The sequence below is a fragment of the Alosa alosa genome, chromosome 1, assembly GCF_017589495.1.
Source record: "Alosa alosa isolate M-15738 ecotype Scorff River chromosome 1, AALO_Geno_1.1, whole genome shotgun sequence".
Lineage (NCBI taxonomy): Eukaryota > Metazoa > Chordata > Actinopteri > Clupeiformes > Clupeidae > Alosa > Alosa alosa.
This window is the reverse complement of record NC_063189.1, coordinates 1077802-1100204: the sequence shown is the minus strand read 5'-3', so window position 1 is coordinate 1100204 and position 22403 is coordinate 1077802. Positions and strand designations below refer to the sequence as shown.

General features: G+C 42.4%; 1 protein-coding gene and 1 long non-coding RNA gene across 2 annotated transcripts; one reads left to right on the top strand and one right to left on the bottom strand.

Annotated features, from left to right (window-relative positions):
• Positions 1-282: 282 nt before the first annotated feature.
• LOC125300612 (tumor necrosis factor alpha-induced protein 2-like) lies at positions 283-21516 on the top strand. Its single transcript, XM_048252666.1, has 11 exons — positions 283-343; positions 6448-7075; positions 7231-7342; positions 8737-8856; positions 10431-10534; positions 11019-11111; positions 12088-12211; positions 12400-12525; positions 14465-14620; positions 20078-20199; positions 20565-21516. Exons 1-11 carry the CDS (start codon positions 283-285, stop codon positions 20713-20715), a joined length of 1797 nt encoding a protein of 598 aa, XP_048108623.1. The 3' UTR covers positions 20716-21516.
• On the bottom strand, positions 18343-19596 carry LOC125300621. The gene is made up of 3 exons (XR_007194592.1): positions 19482-19596; positions 19091-19190; positions 18343-18861 (listed from the first exon to the last, which is right to left on the bottom strand). It is a non-coding gene; the product is annotated as an uncharacterized LOC125300621 (long non-coding RNA).
• Positions 21517-22403: the final 887 nt, after the last annotated feature.

Here is a 22403-nt window from a genome sequence, read left to right as displayed (position 1 = left end):
CAAGATGAAAAGACACCTACATGGGGTGGAATACTGTAAATGCCACATGCCCACTCACAAACACACTCACTCACTCACTCACTCACACACTCACTCACAAACACACTCACTCACTTACTCACTCACACGCCCAATCACACACTCAGACTCACACACACACGCTCACTCATACCCTCAAACCCTCACTCAATCACTCACTCACACGCTCAATCACACACTCACACACTCACTCTCACACACACACACACACACTCTCACACACACACACACACTCATAGGAGTATGAAGTGTTGCCGCTGCTTCTTCCCATGGCTGTCTGATGAACAAGGAGAACCTGAGGAAGGTAATGATCAGCTTACCTCAAACACACACACACACGCGTAATGATCAGCTTACCTCAAACACACACAAACATGCGTAATGATCAGCTTACCTCAAACACACACACACACATGCGTAATGATCAGCTTACCTCAAACACACACACACACATGCGTATGTGTTCATGTAGTTCAAATGACACACACACACGTAATGCGCAATGTATGATTTGAGTATGTTCATGTAGTTATGCAATGTATGTTTGAGTGTGCATGTGTGTGCGTGTGTGTGTATATGTGTGTGTGTGCTGTTTGAGATTTTCAGACCCACATTGGTGGATCATTCTTTAGAAATGTTCTGTATCTGTAACATTTATGTCCTTATGTACGTTTATTATGAAATGCGGACATAATTAAAGTAGTTATTATGTGTGCGTGTGAGTGTGTGTGTGTTTGTGCAAGTGAGTGCAGTGAAGTGTGTAGCCTCGTTTCAGACAGGAAGTGTGTGTGTGCTTCTGTAACTGTTCTACTGTATAAACCTGCTGAGAAGCAGACAGCGGAACCATCACAGCCAGACAGACGGAGTGTGTGAATGTGAATGAAAAACAGTTTGCATGTGTAGAGTGTTTGTATGTGTGTGTAGGGTGTGTTTGTGTAGGGTGTGTGTATGTGCATGTGTGTGTGTGTGTGCGTAGTGTGTGTGCTTTGAGCTCTGTCTTTGTTGTTCACAGAAATTACATCTGTACTGTAGATGTTTCATGTGAACAAGTCTTGGTGAAGAATCTTAGTCTGTTTGACTCTGAGTGCGTTTATCGGGGTGTATGAGAGTGCATTTATCCGGGTGTATGAGAGTGCGTTTATTGGGGTGTATGAAAGTGCGGTTATCGGGGTGTATGAGAGTGCGTTTATCGGAGTGTATGACTGCTTTTAGATCAGACTGGGCTTCAAGTCAAAGTTATTCAGTTGTAATGATAGTGACATGCTTGCTTGATAGATAGGCCACATAACATGCTAGCTATAAGGCGCAGCCGTGGCCTACTGGTTAGGGCTTCGGGCTTGTAACCAAAGGGTTGCCGGTTCGATCCCCGACCCACGGATTGGGATAAATGCAGAGACAAAATTTCCCTCATGGGATCAAAAGAGTATTTATACTCTTAACAAAGCGTATTGTTATCACGACACAAAGCGTATTCCTATCTTACACTTGAATTGTTTGCCATGCTCTTTTCTTTTATTAAACATTGCACCCAGGGGTGTTGCAACTAACGACCTAAAGTTTGGTCTGGTGCATTATCTTAAAATCGTTATCTTACACCCTCTAAAAAGCATTACGCCACTGACCAACAAAAGCCTGGTCTATAGAGGAAGGCGCATATGAAGCTCAGCTGAAGACACGGCAACTCCTCTGCAGGATAAATGTCCTTAGGTTTTTTATTCAGTCATTCGAACATTATTGGGTTAAGTGTTGCTTTTTTTCAGGCTATGTTTTCGATGGTAACCCATTGTCAGTCAACGGTGAAAGTAATTAACTGTGTATAACTGTTTTGTCGTTAACTATGACACCACAGTGAAGTTAGTTTCACTTTGCCTGTGAGTTCAACTAGTAGACGAGTCCCACTCTAAGTCAAATGTAAAATTCCATGACTTTTCCATGACTTTCTCAAACAAAAAATTTAATGGATTATACTAACTATATAATGGATGGCACATTATACAGACCAATGATTTCAGAGCAGCCGTGTAGCGTTTAAGAATCTTTTACTTTTCTAGAGTGGAGGATGGATGCATGGGCATTGAGTAAACAAAGCTGGGCAAGCACTAAAGCTAAAAACCCGACATACACCAATTATGCGTGTAAATATTTGTATTAATGTATTTTAAATACAACACAATTCCCTGATATTCCATGACTTTGCCCCAAGAATTATAAAATTCCCTGACTTTCCATGTCTGGAATAGACTTTACAAAATTCCATGATATTCCAGAAATTCCATGACCCGTGTGAGCTTTTGACTCAAAGGCCACATTGGGTTTTGAAAATTGGCCAGTGGGCCGCAACCCCACAATTTTTTTAAATAATTTAAATGATTACAATGACAAAGTAATTTTGTTTTAGAATATTAATTGTTTAAAAAACAATTGTTTGCCCGCCCCTGGTAGTCTACACTCTGCTAGGTTTTAGTAAAGCAAGGTTTAGCGGAATACCAGTTCCATATGGTTTTACGTGCAAGCAGATTCCTTCAAATGCGCCGCTGACTATCAAAATACCGATGCACTGTTTGAAGTTATGCTGATTGCTGTTCAAGGAAATGACAGGTGTCTTTGTCATTGGTTTAAAGGATGTTATGCCCAAAACACACCCATGACTGATTAAGAAACATAACACCAACCTTTTTGTGACAGGCGCTCGACGTTTGATAACAAAACCACCCCCAATGTGGACTGGACAAACCTCCAAATTAGTTTACAGTAAACTATTCGCCAGTGACCACCCAGATAGCTATAGGCCGGCGGACCACTGTTGGTCCACTGGGGGCATAGCTGGCATTTTGCTCATCGGTTCTCTGGCGGTCCTCTGGCGGGTTGCAGACAAATTCTTTTTCATTTATTCAATTATACTCCATGTATCATTTTAATTTCTGATTTATCATTTTAGAATCTGATTTTGCTATCTGGGCATGCATTTTTAATCGCCAAGATAGAAAAAGAAGTATAACTATATATACTCTTTTGATCCCGTGAGGGAAATTTGGTCTCTGCATTTATCCCAATCCGTGAATTAGTGAAACACACTAGGCACACAGTGAACACACAGTGAGGTGAAGCACACACTAATCCCGGTGCAGTGAGCTGCCTGCAACAACAGCGGCGCTCGGGGAGCAGTGAGGGGTTAGGTGCCTTGCCCAAGGGCACTTCAGCCGTGCCTACTGGTCGGGGTTCGAACTGGCACCCTCCAGTTACAAGTCCAAAGCACTAACCAGTAGGCCACGGCTGCCCCACAAATAGGGCCCTTAGAGTCAGATATAGTCGCTAACATGCTAGCTACTCTTAGAGTCATAGACAGGGTACGTCGCTAACATGCTAGCTACTCTTAGAGTCATAGACAGGGTACGTCGCTAGCATGCTAGCTACTCTTAGAGCATAGGCGGAGTTTGACATTCGAGCCATGTCAAAAAAAAAAATTGTAGCAGCTGAGACCTGGCCTACAACGTGGGGAACACAGCATGAGCACATATGCAGAAAACAAACATGCTAAATAATGATATAATTACATTGTAACAATTTAACAATTCGTCCTCATGAAATCCAATGCAGCACAGTTGTCTTGAAATGCAATAGACAGGGGTGTCACCTAGCAGTTGAAAATATTCGGGGCTTAGCCCATAGAGTCTGGTTGCTGCTCACTTTTGATATTAATCCACCGCATCTAGCCTCATTTGCGCCACATTGATTGAATATTTTGTACAATCATATTTTGTCAATTAAAGAATGTAATGACCTGTTGCCACACTTCTGTTTGCTATTAAAAACGAACTATATAGCCTAGTGTAACAGATGCCAGCTAGCTTAGCTGTGCTTGTGGAACGTTGGTAAACCTCAGACGCCTCAAGAGTGCTGCTGGCATGCGAGCCACCTAGCAGAGTTTTAAATAACAAGATGCATCGGTTCATGCATGCTTAGCTTAAGGAGAACGAGTCATTGAAAACTCAAATTCGATTCTACAAAGGCAAAGTTAGTAAACTCCAAACTGTAGGCTATTGAGTGCGGGGCAGACTTAAATCATAGCGAGAACTCCAAGAATCAAAGGAAGTGTTCACCACAGTCTGATGCCTCTCAAAAGCAGAATGAAGCGCCAATCACGCCATTACGTTAAGACATGTTAAGAAAAAAATATTCATATTTTTGCTGTAATCCAATGTCCGCGAAAAAAGTTATCCAATAGCTTATCAGTAGGCCTAGATGCACTAAAGGGTCATCTAGCCAGGCCTCTGGCGTGTCACATTCACCAGCCAGTTCCAAACAGGTGAACAAAGGCTTTGCCACTTTGGTGTTTAAACAAAGTGGAATAAAAGTCCAAATCTACACACAAGCATAAAATCAATTAGTAAGCTGACAGGACATTTATATACATGGCATTTAGGCAACCTTTATTGCAACGTTGGCGCGGGTAAGATGTCCATACTAGTGCAACAGTAATTTTCGGCGTTTTTGCGTCTTGCATGCCTAGTCAGGTTGGCGTAATGTAACTTTCAATGTGAAGGATCGCAAGAGAAGAAAACCTGGCTGCTCCCATCATCAACCGCAGCCCGTTCCTTATATTGTTGTTTTGTGTTATTTAAATTATTTTTAAAATATCTGGTCATGCCAGACGTATTTCACTAATTTTTGAAACAATGCAATTACCCGTTTCCACCAGGGGGGGCAGTGCTCCCCCTGCCCCCCCACTAACTCCGCGTATGTCTTAGAGTCATAGATAGGGTACGTTGCTAACATGCTAGTTACTCTTAGAGTCATAGAGAGGGTACGTTACACGCTAGCTATTCTTAGAGTCATAGATAGGGTCCGTCGCTAACATGCTAGCTATTCTTAGAGTCATAGATAGGGTATGTTGCAAACATGCCAGCTACTCTAAAAGTCATGGATAGGGTACGTTGCTAACATGCTAGCTACTCTTGGAGTCATAGATAGGGTACGTTGCTAACATGCTAGCTACGCTTTAGGAGGTTGTATGCCCCTCTGTGAATATTTGCATCTAAGATGTCCTAGCAGTCTAGAGGTCACTCTGGAGGTCATTCACAAGGTCATATTAATCCAGTCCCACAGGTACTAGAGGTCACTCTGGAGGTCATTCACAAGGTCATATTAATAGAGATGCACCGATATGGAATTTTAGGGCCGATAACGATAACCGATATTTATTGGTTTGTTGTGGCCGATACCGATACGATAACCGATAATATTACTCTTGAAAAAAAATTGTGAAAAGTGATTTGGGGAAAGCATTTAATAACCATAATTTTATTGCAGTAATTTCACCTACCACCAAATGATGGACAGAACTCATAATAGTAATTACACAATATTTACATAATTTACATAATAGTAAATCACAATAGTACGGCAGTCAACAACATAACAGTAGCCTAGCCCTACAGTATGTGTGGCTCCTTTAAGTGAACCTGACGTCAGTGAATTGCGAGTGAGTGGCTAGAGAGTTTGAATCATTTTAATTTAGGACTAAACGCTCATAAACGGCTCAGCTTTGAATAAGCTACAGTATAGCGACCAAATCAGAGTTTGTGAGGGAAACTTAGGTTTCAACTGCGGGTAACTGAATAAAAGCTGCAACTCCTCAGACTGTATCTTATGTCCGTCTACTCTGTTGCGCACAACCTGCTGCAGCAGAAATGAAAGGAGTTAGCCCCAAGGTTTAATAACTTATTATGATGACCTGTCTGGAACTGAAGCACCTAATGGTTAGCATATTTCTAGGTAATAATACAAACCCAAGCTAAAGTAATGCAAATATAATACTAAAACACAACTTAGAACTAGGCCTACTTATGTACTTTCGTCCCACTAATGAGTTTGTTTATTTGTTTCCCCGACCAGCTGTAAAGTGCAAACACACCAGCACAAAGGCGGCTCTAGATAGGGCTGAGCTCCGGTCTGTTAAGGTTAAATGGCGGATCATTCACGAGGATTTTGAGATGCACAGATTCCCAAATGAACGCGATATCCAAAGATTTTGTTAGAGTGATGAAATACATTCACACCGCTGACATTATATTGAGGAAAAAGTATAGCCAACCAAGCTCAAGTAGCTCAGTGTAGCCAGACTGACCTTCGTGAGGCCTAAATTAGGACTTTAAAAAATATCGGTAGAAAATTATCGGCCAGAATTCTGTTATCGGACCGATAATAATATTTTCATTTTTTCACTTATCGGCTAATAATATATCGGCCACCGATATATCGTGCATCCCTACATATTAATCCAGTCCCACAGGTACTAGAGGTCACTCTGGAGGTCATTCACAAGGTCATTCACAAGGTCATATTAATCCAGTCCCACAGGTACTAGAGGTCACTCTGGAGGTCATTCACAAGGTCATATTAATCCAGTCCCACAGGTCCCCACTTTTGAAGATAATCTTCAGAGGCGTTGCTTCTCCGAGGCCAGCCGGCAGCTGATAGGTCGAGAGGACTGTCTGTTTGGGATTGGCCAATGGAAGCAGGATGAGGAGGCGGAACTTAAGCAGGACTATGAGAATCTTTGGGAGGGGATTGAGCAGACAATCAGGAAATCCCTCCAACCTCTAGACCAATCAGAGCAGGGCGCTCTAAAGGAGGCGGTGCTAGCCATCCAACAGGAGGAGGAGCAGGACATGAGGTGGGAGGAGTCTGAGGAGCAGAAGCGCCCTGATTGGAGGCCGCAGCGCTTCAGATACGCCCATGACAGCCTATTGGAGGAGATGGTGACAGAGCGCATGCAAGAGGCGGAGCCTTACCCAGGGGGCGGGTCATCTGTGGAGAGCGAGCTGATTGGCCTGGGCCGGCGAATCAAGCTGGACATGCTGCAGGTGGCGCGGCAGGTGAGGGGCTGTTACCCGGGCAACGTGGGCGTGTGCCAAGTTTACATCCGCTTCTACCACCAGGCCTTCAGAGCCCGCCTGACGGAACTCAGCGAGTTTGGCCTTGACCAACCGGACTGCACACACCTGCTGAGCTGGACCAATCAGCATTACCCGAGGTGAGTTTTTTAGCCAATCAGCATTACCCCACGTTAGATGCTCAGCCAATCAGGGATGTCCTAGTTGACCGGCTTGGCCAATCAGTAAATGTGTGTGTGCTGTGTGCAATGTGTGTGTGTTTATGTAATGTGTGTGTGTGTGTGTGCGCGTGTAGTATTCTCCAGGAGCCAGAGCTGGCCTCTGAGGTGAACATTAAACTGCTGGAGCCGCTGCTGCCTGCAGACGTACTGAGATCTCTGGAGGAACAGTACTTAGAACACAGGGAGGTGAGGACACACACACACACATTACATACACACACACACACACATAGAACACTGGGAGGTGAGGACACACACACACACACACACACACCTAGAACACAGGGAGGTGAGGACACACACACACACACACATTACATACACACACACACCTAGAACACAGGGAGGTGAGGACACACACACACACAGACATTACATACACACACACACACACACACCTAGAACACAGGGAAGTGAGGACACACACACACATTACATACACACACACACACATTACACACACACACACACACACCTAGAACACAGGGAGGTGAGGGACACATACACACACACACACCTAGAACACAGGGAGGTGAGGACACACACATTACATACACACACACACACACACACACACCTAGAACACAGGGAGGTGAGGACGCACACACACACACATTACATACACACACACACATTACATACACACACCTAGAACACAGGGAGGTGAGGACACACACACACACACCTAGAACACAGGGAGGTGAGGACATACACACACACACACACCTAGAACACAGGGAGGTGAGGACACACACACACACACACACACACACCTGGAAGATAGGGAGGTGAGGACACACACACACACACACACCTGGAACACAGTGTGTGTATGTGTTTCTGTGTGTGTGTGTGTGTGCACGCGTGTGTGTTTCTTATTCCACTGTTTCAACTAAATAAATAAACTAAGTAAATAAATAAAATACTGTGGTGTGTGTTGGACAGAAATAAACTAACTAACTAAATTAACTAACTAACTAACTAACTAACTAAATAAATAAATAAATAAATAAACTAAATAAATAAATAAATAAATTAATTAATTAATTAACTAAATAAACTAACTAACTAACTAAATAAATAAACTAACTAACTAAATAAATAAATACATAAATAAACTAACAAACTAAATAAATAAATAAATACATAAATAAATAAACTAACTAAATAAATAAATACATAAATAAACTAACTAACTAAATAAATAAACTAACTAAACTAACTAACTATATAAATAAATAAATAAACTAAATAAATAAATAAATAAATAAACTAACTAACTAACTAAATAAATACATAAATAAACAAACTAACTAAATAAATAAAATATGTGGTGTGTGTGTGTTGGAAGCATCCTGGCACTTCACTTCCTGTTCAGGGGCATGTGGGCGGGGCATGTTCTCAAGTAGGCCAACATTAAAGAGCTCTGGAAGCATTTTGAAGAAGTGTGTGTGTGTGTGTGTGTGTGGTGTGTGTGTGTGTGTGTGTCTTGTGGGTGTGGTGTGTGTGTGTGTGTGTGTGTGTGTGTGTGTGTGTGTGTGTGTGTGTGTGTGTGTGTGTGTGTGTGTGTGTGGTTTTAGACCGAGCTGAAGAAATGCGTACAGAATGCTCTGCAGATGGCGGAGCAAGCCTGGAGGGGCGGAGCCACACAGATGATTGACGGCTGCTACTTTAGTCCTCTGGCAATTGACATCATACAGGTTGGTTTCCACCTGCCAAACTATATATGTTTTGAGTTTGTTTGTGTGTTTGTGTGTGTGTTGCATGCGTGTGTGCATGTGTTTGTGTGTGTGTTTACATGTGTGTGTGTGTGTCAGGCATGAAAAGGGGTCAGGGGTGAGAAGGGCGCGTGAAGAGGGAAATGGGCGTTTCATAGCAAAACAAGCACGAGAGACATTGCTGCCAATAATGCATTGCTTCCATGGAGTATGAAGTTGCCTAAACAAGAGATTTATAAAGAAAACAAACTACAAAATGAATGAATTCTTTCTTCTTTTTGGCTTGGGCCTAAGTGTGAAGGGGCCCACTTGCGCTGTTTGGCAACATGCTTCAGCCTGGCCCTCCTCTCCTCCTCAGTAATCTACATGAGCTTTCTTTCTTTCTTTCTTTCTTTCTTTCTTTCTTTCTTTGTGCCTGAAGTTATCAGACAAAGTCTGAATATTTGTTGGACCAAACCAGGTAATAAATAAACTTGGGTAGGGTAGACTAGGCTTTAATTTGTAAAATTGGTTTGAAATGTTTTAACCTGCAGCTAGGCTACTTACAGATTGTGGCATTGTGCTAGTGTGTCAGGCCACTGAGCGTTTCTTAAAAGATGGCATTACCATGTCAAACACTGTTTTTGTCTCTGAACTTGACAAAACGCACCAGCCCAGTTTAGGAGCATTTAATTCAACTATTTATTTATTCACATTAGCCTTTGGTATACTGATAAAGTTTGCCTATTTGCTTCACCTTTTGTCGATCTAGATGGCTCAAACTGCATGTATTCTTCATGAAATGAACTCGTTATGTCTATATTTCTGTCCAATATCGCTAACTTTAACAACAGCCTATGCTACGTTGCTACACCAATCTCAATGTCTTTTTCTGACATAAGTTGAACGTTTCAACTAGCCCACCTGTGACATCAATAAGCATCTCTCCTCGCCGGGCTCACATTCCAGCTGACATTTCAGACGCATAATCTGTAGTCACACAGACAGGGAGGCTATTCCAGCGCAAGCGTTCTGTTAGTGTTGCATCCGCGGCAAAATTTAGCTTCCAGTGTTTAATAGGCTAAATGCATAGGGGCTGCATTCACATAATCGTTGCTGGATCAGACAAGTTTTTAATTGGGCTCGTCTTACAACACATCAAGATGCGTTAGCGTCTGCGCGTGATTTGTAAACTCAGTTGTAACCCCATACCCCCACAATATTTTCTCATCGGATCTGCGCGAACCACGTAAATCCCCTATTTTGGATTCAAAATGGCGAATTTCGCCGAAAGGTGAGGAGTTTTCATGCCTGGTGTGTATGTGTGTCTGGGTTTGCATGTGTGTGTGTGTTTGTGTTTACGTGCGTGCGTCTGTGTGTTTGCATGCGTGCGTACATGTGTTTGTGTGTTTACGTGCGTGTGTGTGTGTGTACATGTGTTTGTGTGTGTTTCCATGCATACATGGGTGTGTTTGTGTGTGTTTACGTGCGTGCGTGCGTCTGTGTGTGTGTGTGCGTTTGCATGCTTGCGTACATGTGCGTGTGTGTGTGTCCTGATGTGTGTTTGTTCTCTGCAGTGTGTGGATGGCAATCTGAAGTCTTGCCAGGCTGTGCTAGGTGATGACCTCACACACACACACACACACAAGCTGCTGGCAACCCTGACACTCTTCTTCCGCAGGCAAGTACATGTGCGTGTGTGTGTTTTTTTTGCATGCGTGTGTGAGTGTGTGTGTGCATCACTCTGCTCTCACTGCTCTCATTACTCTGCCCTCAAGTTGTGTGTGTGTGTGTGTGTGTGTGTGTGTTTGTTTTGAAATGTTCCTGTAGTTATCAAGACTTTTGTTTTGAAATGTTCCTGGGCAATTCCATGGAAAATTAGGTTTTTTGTAACATCCATAACGCCAATAAAATGTGATGGTATGGTATGATGTGAATGATTACATGAAATTTGAGCATTTGCTATTTTTGGCTGATGAATGTACATGAGAAATGATGAATGTGTTCATTCACATCATACAAACGGCATTTCTATGGATATGACAAAAAGTCAATTTTCCGTGGAATTGCCCATCAGGACTTTTGTTTTGAAATGTTCCTGTAGGACTTTTGTTTTAAATTGTTCCTGTAGTTATCAGGACTTTTGTTTTAAATTGTTCCTGTAGTTATCAGGACTTCCTGGAGAAGGTGATGAAGCAGAGTGGAGCCCACAGCAGACCCGTTGTCATGGCAAATCTCACCTGCCTCCGGCAGTTCAGGTGAGTATCCCATCACACCAGTCCAGCCACCAGGTCTCTCACACACACACATAAACACACACACACACATACCATCAGTCCAGTCACCGGGTCTCTCTCTCTCTCTCTCACACACACACACACATACATACAGTACCATGAGTCTATGTGTGTATTTGTATTTCCGAATGTGTGTTACACTGTACTGTGTGTTAATATAATACGTGGTTCATTTCATGTCTCCAAGTTAAAGATTTTGTTTTTATGAAAATTGCTAATTTTACATTTATGTTAATTAAGACAACCTTGCATCAATAACAATGCTTTATATTTTAGACTCAATTTATCCATAACTATTATTATTTATAAATATATATATACATAAATATTTACAGTTTTGCTCGATTACTTTGATGCACTTTATGAAACTGGGATCCACTTGAGCGTGAGCTTCACCTTCTTAGCACATCAGAATGATTAAACACACACACACACACACACAAACACACACACATTCTCATTGGTTTAACATGATGTCTCATATCCTTTTTCAAAACATTTAAGATCAGCAAATGCTTGTCATGTTAACTTTGAAGTGTGTTCTATGACTATAAAAAAAAGTTTAATGATAAAAACTCATTTTTTTTGTTTTCTCTTCTTGAAATGCATCTCGAATTATATGACCCATGTGTGTGTGTGTGTATAGGGAGTTTGTGTGTGTATGTGTGTGTGTATGAGAGTGTGTGTGTGTGTATTTGTGTATGTGTGTGTATTCATGAGTATGTTTGTGTGTGTGTGAGTGTGTATTCATAAGTATGTTTGTGTGTGTGTGTATTCATGAGTATGTTTGTGTGTGTGTGTGTATGAGAGTGTGTGTTTGTATTCATGAGTGTGTGTGTGTGTGTATTCATGAGGATGTGTGTGTGTGTGTGTTTATAGGGAGTTTGTGTGTGTGTGTGTCTTCATGAGTATGTGTGTGTTGTGTGTGTGTTTATAGGGAGTTTGTAACTGGAGAAGCTTCCTTCCCCAAGGATGTCCGTACTACCTGCGTTTCCCTGGTAACCAATATGAGAGATGGCTGCCACGCCCACTTAACCAGCATCATTCATCAGAACCTCAAGGTACCACAGACCATCTGTCTGTCTGTCTGCCTGTGTGTGTGTGTGTGTGTGTGTGACTCTCTATATGTATCCCTAAATGTAATTGTACTTTTGTATGTGTGTGTGTGTGTGTCTACTTGTGTATGTATGTGTGTGGCTGCTTGTGTATGTATGTGTGTGTGTCTGCTTGTATGCGTGTGTGTGTCCAGGAGAGCTACCGTAAGCTGTGGAGTCATAACTGGCTCCAGAACAGTGAGAGAGTGTGTGAGCAGCTCCAGGGTGGACTCAACACACACTTACAGGACCTGACAGCCCTGGACTACACCAGCAGACAGGTACACACACACACACACACACACACACACACACACACACTTACAGGACCTCACAGCCCTGGAGTACACCAGCAGACAGGTACACACACACACACACACCTCACAGCCCTGGAGTACACCAGCAGACAGGTACACACACACACACACACACACACACACAAGACCTCACAGCCCTGGAGTACACCAGAGGGGTATTCCAGAAAGGAGGTTTAACAAACACTGAGATAAAACTTAACCTCTGGGTTGTCTGAACCTGTGGCGACTAAACCCGAGCTGTCGGTTCCAAAACACCGGTTACCAGTTAGTCCAATCAACCCTGTGTTAGATAACCTAGAGTTGTGCGCGTTCACGGCGAACTTCTAACGGCATCATCTATTGAGAGTGGAACCATGAGGAACGAAGAGCACCGGATCTTTCAGAGGCGGAGTAGTCGAGGCTACGAGGAGAGAACTGTCATTACAAAAAAAGAGCAACACTTAAACGCCTGCGTCCGAGACATTGCTTGGCAGAGAATAGCCTAACTGACCGTGTACGTTTGAAATGCGTACGTTTAGGATAGCCTATTTAATGTCAAAAGCACAATTAAATATTTCACTGGACATCACGTATTGTATTGACTGCTTTGAATGATGCTTTCTTAAACTAGCCTACCTTGTCACAGATTGAGTGGGCCATAGAATTCTTTGAGAATCCCAAATGTAATTTTCCATCATCGGAAGGTGATGCTGACCTGCCAGTTGGTGAAACTACACATTAATGATCCTCGTGGGTTTGTGTCCAGGAAAACGAATGAAGTTGGCAAAGGGGACTGCTTTAGCGCAAAGGCAAACTTTTACGCACCGACCGACAGCTTGCCGATATGCTCTCGTCTCAACACTACAAAAACTCCCAGTCGGAGAGCGTTAAAAAAATATTTTATCCCAAATGCCATCAGCATTCTTAACCAAACTTAGTGACAACATGCATACCCGGCTGAGCTGTACAGCTATATTTAAACTTATTTATCAATTTTCTATAGGCTATGTTTCCCCTTTTTTGTACTGTACTTGTTTTAATTATATCTTCAATGTGTCTGAGATGTTGTTTGTCCATCTGTCTGGTGAGCCAAACACAAATGTCCACTATGGTGTAGGCTAGAAGATTTATTTTATTCTATTCTAATTCACCATGCTGCTTTTCAAGTAGCCTATATTTAGGATTCAGCTGAAAAACCCAGCGCTCTTGAAAAACTTGTTTGGAAAAGAATGGATAGGCTATCATGTGATGTCGTGGTCTTGTCGCCCTCTCACGGTGAATTGCACGGATGAATATTACATGACTTTGTGCTTCTTTGTCAATCGGACCTTCGTCAAAATGAAACGCCATTGTGTGACAAGTGTAAAAATAGCGGCCTGATTGAACATGCACTGAAATAACCGAACATAATTGAACATAACCTGAACAAAACCTACCCCCTACCAGGTTAAGTTCAGAGCCTATGTTACCATAGTTACTTACATAGCCTGATCATTTTTGAGCTTTCTGGAACTGAAATCCCAGGTTTACCGTTTACTCTGGGTTTACATACCCAGTTCAGTTCAGAGCCCATGTTACCATAGTTACTTACATAGCCTGATCATATTTGAGCATTCTGGAACTGAAATCCCAGGTTTACCGCTAACTCTGTGTTAACATACCCAGTTAAGCCAGTAAGCCTGCTTTCTGGAATACCCCTCAGCAGACAGGTACACACACACCTCACAGCCCTGGACTACACCAGCAGACAGGTACACACACACACACACCTACAAGACCTCACAGCCCTGGACTACACCAGCAGACAGGTACACACACACACACACACGCACACATATAAAAATGCATGTTAAAGACCTGAATGACAAGGTCCGAGTCCATCAGGAGTATGATTGATTGATTGATTGATTGGTTGATTGATTAGGAGCTACTGGGCGTGCTCCATGAGGAGGTGTTGCTGGAGTACGTGCGGAGGATGATGAAGAGGAAGATCAAACTGAAGGACAAACAGCAGCAGGAGCAGGCAGCAAGAGCACTGTGCTCGGACAACCAGGACATACAAACAGTCTTCATCCAGGCCGTGAGTACACACACACACACACACACACACTCACACACACACATAGTCAAGGGTTAGCTAGTTAGTTGTATAGTCAGTTAGTTAGTTAGCTAGTCAGTTAGCTAGCTGGTTAGCTAGTCAATTAGCTAGTTGGTAGGATAGTTAGTTAGTTAGCTAGTTGGTCAGCTAGCTGGTTAGTTAGTCAGGGCCAGATGTTTGCTTTTGCGCCCATTTCAGGCGTATGTTTCGCAATGTGCGTGTAAAATCATTGCGAGATACAAACAGGCCGCAATGATGTAAAAGCGCAAACTGCCTGTCGCGGGAGCTGAAAGTGGCAGATTGCGATTGTCATGTCATGCATATGCATTCATGGGAGGATCCAGGGAAAGTGGGAGTTTAGCGTAAAAAGATGGGAGGGGAAGAGTAAAGAGTGCCTAATTATGTATTCCGCGGTATGTACAAAGACTGCTCCTGAAAGCGCACGTCTATTCTGCGCCTAAATACTTCCGCCTTGTAAAAGCAGGTGTTAATCCAAATTGCAGTTTAATGCGTCAATAAGAGAACCTTTCAAAGACGACAGTCACCAGTTTTTTTGGTGAAAGTATTTGTACTACCAAAAGCAACCTTAACTTTCGTTGGCCTTTCGAATGTCTTATTCACTTTCACGTCATTCACTTAAACTTTCCTACTTACTAGATTGGACCAATCTTCCATAGCCTACGTGCACAAGTAGTTTGAGTAGAACTACTGATCTTCATTATCTCCCTGCTTGTTTATATCTTATCATGTATGGCAGGGGTGCCCAATAGGTCGATCGCAGAGCCAATGACGGTAGCTCACAGAACTCAGCAAAAAAAAAACAACAAAAAAAACGCGCCTTTTCAGAAAAGCAATCCATCCTATCATGTCATTATATTACCATGTGCCCGCTGATTGAGGTGTAGACAGGCCAGTCTGCTGGTTGATATTTTTCTTTTTACACTACGTTACCATAACAACCATAAACTACCAACGATTCTAGAGTAGAGCTAGTCTCAGTCGACATTTGCTTTCGTTTTTACCGTTGCTTTTCGTTTTCGCTATTGCTCGTTTATTATCTGTATAGAAAAACTAAAATGAATGAGTGAAAGAAATAAAAAAAGCAAAGACCATTTCCATCAGGAAGATTCTTATTCACGATGTCATCCTCAAAGTGTGTCTGTCTGATCTGTCGATCCTTCTTATTCACGATGTCATCCTCAAAGTGTGTCTGTCTGATCTGTCGATCCAGCATTGCACTTCCAAAGAAGGGGAATGTAGAGACACTTTAGAATGGTTCATCGAACCTTTGATACAGACTTTCCTCCAAGCAGTGAATTGAGAAAGAGAAAGGTGAGGGAGTTGAAGTCTCAGCTTCTTGGACAGCAGCGAAAGTGAAGGCCGCCACAGAGGCATCATTCCGGGTGAGTTGGACAATCGTTAGGCACAAAAAGTCTTTTCAGGATGGAGTTCTCATTGAGGCAGCTGATTCTTTGTTTAAAGACTTTACGAACAAAACAGAAATAATATCTGCAGTCAAAGCTGTTCAGTTGACAAAAAATACAGTGACCAGGCGATGCGAAATGATGGGCGACAACTTAGTGCAGCAGCTTGCTAAGGACATTGACTGTTGCGAAAAGCTTCTACAGATGGACGAGTCTACGGACATCACAGACAAAGCCCAATTGTGCATTTTTATTCGAATGGTCTTCCACGACATGACTGCAAAAGAGGAACTTTTAGCAGTTCTGCATATGAACGCACACACACGAGGGGATGACACCTTTAAAATATTCAAAAACTTTATCAACAAGAATAAGATTCCAGTGTGCAAATTGGTGTCAATCACCACCGACGGTGCGCCTTCCATGATGATCCGAGGATGAAGCGTTTCCTGACTTTTTAAGTTATCATTGTATCATACACCAACAAGCGTTGTGTGCGAAAATGTTGAACATGAAAGAGATCATGGACGTAGCAAACAAAGGAGCCTGCTCTATCCGTGCTAGATCTCTTCAAAGACGACTGTTCCGCTTGCATCTTGAGGCTGGCAGCGACCACTCAGACCTACTGCTTCACACGGACGTAAGGTGGTTGAGTAGGGGGAAATTCCTGCAACGATTCCGCAATCTCCTTCCCGAGATAAAGCAGTTCCTACATGACAAAAAACATGCGGAATACACGCAACTTAACAATGATCGGTGGCTGCTTGATTTGCCGTTTTTAATTGATCTGGCAAACTTGCTCAATGAGCTGAACGTGGAATTACAGGGCAAAGAGAAAACCGTGATCAATATGATAAACTCAGTGAACGCCTTCAAGGCAAAACTTAAACTGCTTTCTTCAAAGATCCAACGCCATGATCTGGGGAACTTTGGAAACCTTGCATCTGAGCTGAACAATCAAGGAAAGGACAGTGCATGTTATGCAGAACAGATTGACACTTAAGAGATTGAGATTAAGATTGAGAGATTGAGATTAAGACTTCGCTCTACTTGAGCCAGTTGGCACGTTTATGTGCTTCCCTTTTCGGGAGAATACTGAGGTCGATGTCCTCGCTTCTAAGATCGCAACAATGTTTCAGCTCAGTTCTGCTGAAGTTGAGGATGAGATCTTGACACTGCAAGCGGATATTAGGGCCCATGAACAATTCTGGAGTTTACTCACATGAGAAAATGTGCAGCAGCACTGACTGCAGTGTTTGGGTTGTTTACTTATTTACTTGTTTACTTACTTGTGCAAATCGACCTTTTCACATATGAAATTTATCAAGTCAAAATACCGCTCCACCCTGACCGACGATCATTTGGAGGCCTGTCTTAGACTGGCTATCAGTAGCTATTGCCCGGACTATGCATCCTATGCTAGTGGACTCTATCCAATGCAAGTCATCATCTGAATAAAGTACTGACCACTGATGTGAACATGCCAATGTGTATGCAAGAAAATGACATGCAACTTATTGTACATAAAGTTAATTCACTGTCTGAAAGTTTCAATGTTTGAACCGTGAATTGTAGTGTGATGTAGGCCAAATGGCATGGTATATGTATGTATGTTCTAGTCCTAGAAATCCTAGTGTTAAAAAAAAGTTACATTTCAATGTGAGTGTGTGTGTGTGTGTGTGTTACCTGAATAGGTAAAGTTACATTTCAATGTGTGGATTTTGATGTAAATGTACTGAATTGTATGGGAAATGTAATGTAAGTGCCACTGTGTATGAAATCATATGCATGTTGATTAGTAGCTTCTATTGTGGACTATTGTTACTGTATTTCTACTGTTGGTAGGGAAATTAAACTCAACCATAAATTACTAATGATTTAAGTGTGAAACATTAAAGCAAAATAGCAGCCAATATGACAGTGTGTTCGTTTTGATACATTAAAACAGACACATAATGTGAGTAGTAGATCATTCTGACCCAGTCACTTAAAAGGTAGATCACCATTCAGAAAAGTATGGGCACCCCTGATGTATGGTATTATTTCATGATCGCTAAACGTTTGATTCTTTTTAATGTTCTCATCAGTTATCAGTTACTTCATTTAACTGCGCTTGTATGTAGCCATGTGTGACCCCCAGGGGGTGCTCAAGCTCACAATTTGTATAGCCAAGCTAGGCCACCAAACAGAGCTCTCCCTCAAACTATCTAGGCAGGTTATGTCCAATGAAGGAAGAGGAATGGAACTGATGTAATCAAAAAATATACATTTATTAGACACTAGACAGACACTATAAATACACTGATCGGCAATCAGGACAAGCAAATGTTCCACATGGGCAACAGTGGATGAAATTCTACAATAAATAACAACGAATGAATAGGTCTTCCAGATGAGTTACAGTGTATAAGTCAAATACATTAATAAATACTTCACATACACAATCTAAAAACACTCCAATCTGCAAGAGGCACTTCACACCAAATGGGCCGTACACACAGACACGGCGTTTCACACTTCACACTAGTGAGCACTGCAAACGAAGCACTGTCCCCATAAGAAATATTGCACCATTCCCAGGCCGAACACGTATTACAATGACTGGCAGACAAAGAAACAAACAAAACATTTAAGCTAACAGGTTACCACCAGCAGGCTTCCCCCTAGGCCCACCTAAGTTCCCAGTAAACATTCAACAGATGTGGTAGATTCCCGAGGCACATACATACATTAATTGAAATAAAACGAAATAATTAATTCCAGGAAAAACAGTGGCTTGGACAGACGAAGGCAATCCTCCTGTAATAAAAAGCATAAATGGTTTGTAATGCTACGTTTGGTAGCATCGTAGCATAAACGCCAAAGTCAATTGTACGAAGGCCAATATCTTATTCAAATGGCTGCAGTCAGCTAGTTACACTTTTTAAACTGCGGCACTACTTCCTATTACTAAATGTAGTAACAATTAAATCAGGACTAAATCTCCGTTTGAAAGACTAGCTACGTAAAAGGAGTTGAATGAACTTACGTTTTTAAGACCAGCCAAGATGAATTAGACGAACCAATAAAGTTATACCAGTGTGGATGACTAATAGCTGTGCACACTCTCGCCAGCATCAGCGTTGCTTCTGCCCATAGACAATATCAAGACAGGAAACGGTCAGAGCTAAAAATACTACTTGTTACGTCTGAAGGAAAAGGGGAGCAAGTAAACGTACGTTGCTGCAAACCAGTGTGGATTCACTACTAGCTATTATGCGAGCAAAGTAGACTTGAAACTGCGTGTACCATTTACTGGTCACCATACGCACAGACACCAGGCCGAGCTACAAACAAACAATGAACCGTGTTAAGTGCTACTCGATGGAAACAAGTTTAGTGTTAAAGACCAATAGACGTAACCTTCTTAAAAGACTCACGTTCTCCTGTTTGCACAGCTTATTCCACAAAGCTCACTCTTCAACGCACACCGCATTATTGTTCTCCTGTCCGCATCTCACTCCACATTTAAAAGGAAGCGCTACTGGTACCACCTGAGCCAAATAATCAGCGTCAGTGGGACGGCCTCCAAGCTGCGCTTCCTGTCTCAACCACCCTACCCACTACACCATGTAACTGCCATTCAGTTGTGGACGTTCGAAAATTGCGTTTATGGGCGGAGAAAGGCGCAGTTTACACTAAGGATACGATTGATAAATACGACGGAAACTCGGGTCTGACAGCGTTCGCAATCTGCGGTGTGTCCATGGCGCTGATAACGCTACGTTCGCAAATATACGTACATCTGGCCCTCAGTTAGCTAGCTGGTAGGATAGTTAGTTAGTTAGTTAGCTAGCTGGTAGGATAGTTAGTTAGTTAGTAAGCTAGTTGGTTAGCTAGGTGGTTAGTTAGTCAGTTAGTTAGCTGGTAGGATAGTTAGTTAGTTAGCTAGCGAGAGTAACTTTTTCAGGGTAAGTGCTTCTAAACACTCTAAAAAACGTTCAAGGAATGATTTGTGTATGTGTGTGTGTGGTAGGGTTCTACAGAAGGCTGGATTAGCAGGGTCCTGCCTGAACTAGCAGAGCTGCTGAAGATTCAAGATCCTGACACCATCCACCTGCAACTCCTCACCCTGACCAGAGAACTACCTGATATCAGGTAACACACACACACACACAATACATACGCTTCTCATCCCTAAGGTGGTGCAAATGTCTGTGCACCTGTAGAAAAGATTTGCAACTGCACAACAGCTTTTTGTGCGTAGAATATTGATTTTAGTTGTAGAATATATTTGTAACGGTAAAATATTTTGGAGGATGATTTGTAGCTGTAAAACCGATCCGTACCCGTAGAATAGATTTGTAATAAATAATTTAAATAATTTGTACAGTTTCGAAACGTGATATACACATACAAAACATTTGAGTCTAATATTCTTTCATATGTGTGTATGTCTGTGCGTGTGTGTATGGTGTGTGTCTGTGTGTGTGTGTGTGTATGGTGTGTGTGTGTGTGTGTAGTGTCAGTCATGTCTCTGCTCTCTTGCAGCTGCGGTGTGGCCTGTCGGATAGAGACTGTAAGAAGATCAAGAAGACCTTCACTGAACTGAGTGCACAGGACACACACACACACTCACACACACGCCAGTTTTTCAGCAAAGTCAAACTTTAATGAGTTCATACACACACACACTAGGCTGACCGCACATCCCGAAAAATTCAGGACTGTCCCGAAATCCAAGCAGCTGTCCCGATTCCCGAATCCTGCCCTAATTATGCTAGAGTATCGAGTAGTTATCGGCTGATAGAACATTCATTATGCTAGAACAGCGTGGCTGATAGAACAGTAATTATGCTACAGCAGAGTATCAAGTATTGAGTAGTTATTGGCTAATGGAACATTAATTATGCTAGATTATCGAGTATCGAGTAGTTATTGGCTGATAGAACATTAATTATGCTAGAGCAGCGTTTAGAGTATTTATCAGCTGACAGAACATTGATTATGCTAGAGTATCGAGTAGTTATCGGCTGATAGAACATTGATTATGCTCGAGTATCGAGTAGTTATCGGCTGATAGAACATTGTATCGAGTAGTTATCGGCTGATTGAACATTAATTATGCTAGAGTATCGAGTAGTTATCGGCTGATAGAACATTAATTATGCTAAAACATTAAAAACTGTTTGTGGTGGTTGAGTCGTCCTGCAGCAGCTCCTGTCACCTGCTGATTGGCTGCAGCAGTCCAAATTGATTAGCCTGCACACTGCTCATTGGCTGCAGCAGTCCAAATTGATTAGCCTGCGCGCTGCTCATTGGCTGATTGATTAGCCTGCGCATTGCTGATTGGCTGCAGCAGTCCAAATTGATTAGCTTGCGCGCTGCTCATTGGCTGATTGATAATGACCTCATTTTCATTCATTGTTGACTCAGACCCGATCACAGATTCACCATGGCAACTAGGGCGGCTTCATTGCTTCTTCTACGGTGTGAAGTAGGTAGCGATAGCCTTTTCACAACAGCAACAAACAGCAACACCTCTGTTTAGGAGAATTTTGCAACTAGTTCCGCGACCACCACGCGCAAAATGGTTAGGCACTCCCGTGACGTCACATTGTCGCATGACAGGTCGGTATGTAAAAGTTAATTAATGATCTCAAACATTTAAATAATGACCGTGGGTCTAGGTATATGTGATGACAATGTTTAGTGGGCAGTGGAATAACTATTGGTTTCCGTTTGTGATGACTGACTGAGATAAGGGATGAGATTAAATAGATCCTGGAACTTAGCCTGGTCTGGAGCAGGCTAGCTCCACAGAATAAATCACCATGGTACCATAACATATCCTGCTGCCCCCTATCCCGCTTTTGTGCAACTGGATCACGGATAAATTGAGCCAGGATAACCAAGATATCCCGGCTTAATCCCTTATCCTAGTTTTGTGCAATAGGCCTCTGATGAACACGTTGCTAATAAACACAAACGTCTCTGTACACACACACACACATAAACACACACTCGACGTCTCTGCAGGGGGGTATTCCATCAACCTCGCTAAAGGCCAAACCTGGCTTATTTCGATAAGTCTCGCTAATTTTAGTGAGAATTCCGTTCCATTAATGAGGTTAACGTGAATCCTAGCTTGGTAACCATGGGAATTTATGCCACAGAACTAACCTGCTCCGTAGCAGGTTAACGTTCAAGCTAAATTAAGCTGTGTTGCAAAAAAAAAAAACAATCAGTCGGAAAACGAGTCCAAAAAGATGGTTCCGTCAACCTGTGCTCTCGTCACCTGTAGCCAACTTCAAAAATAGAAGTAGGCCTATAGAAAAGTTTTTTTCCGACAGTACACCAAG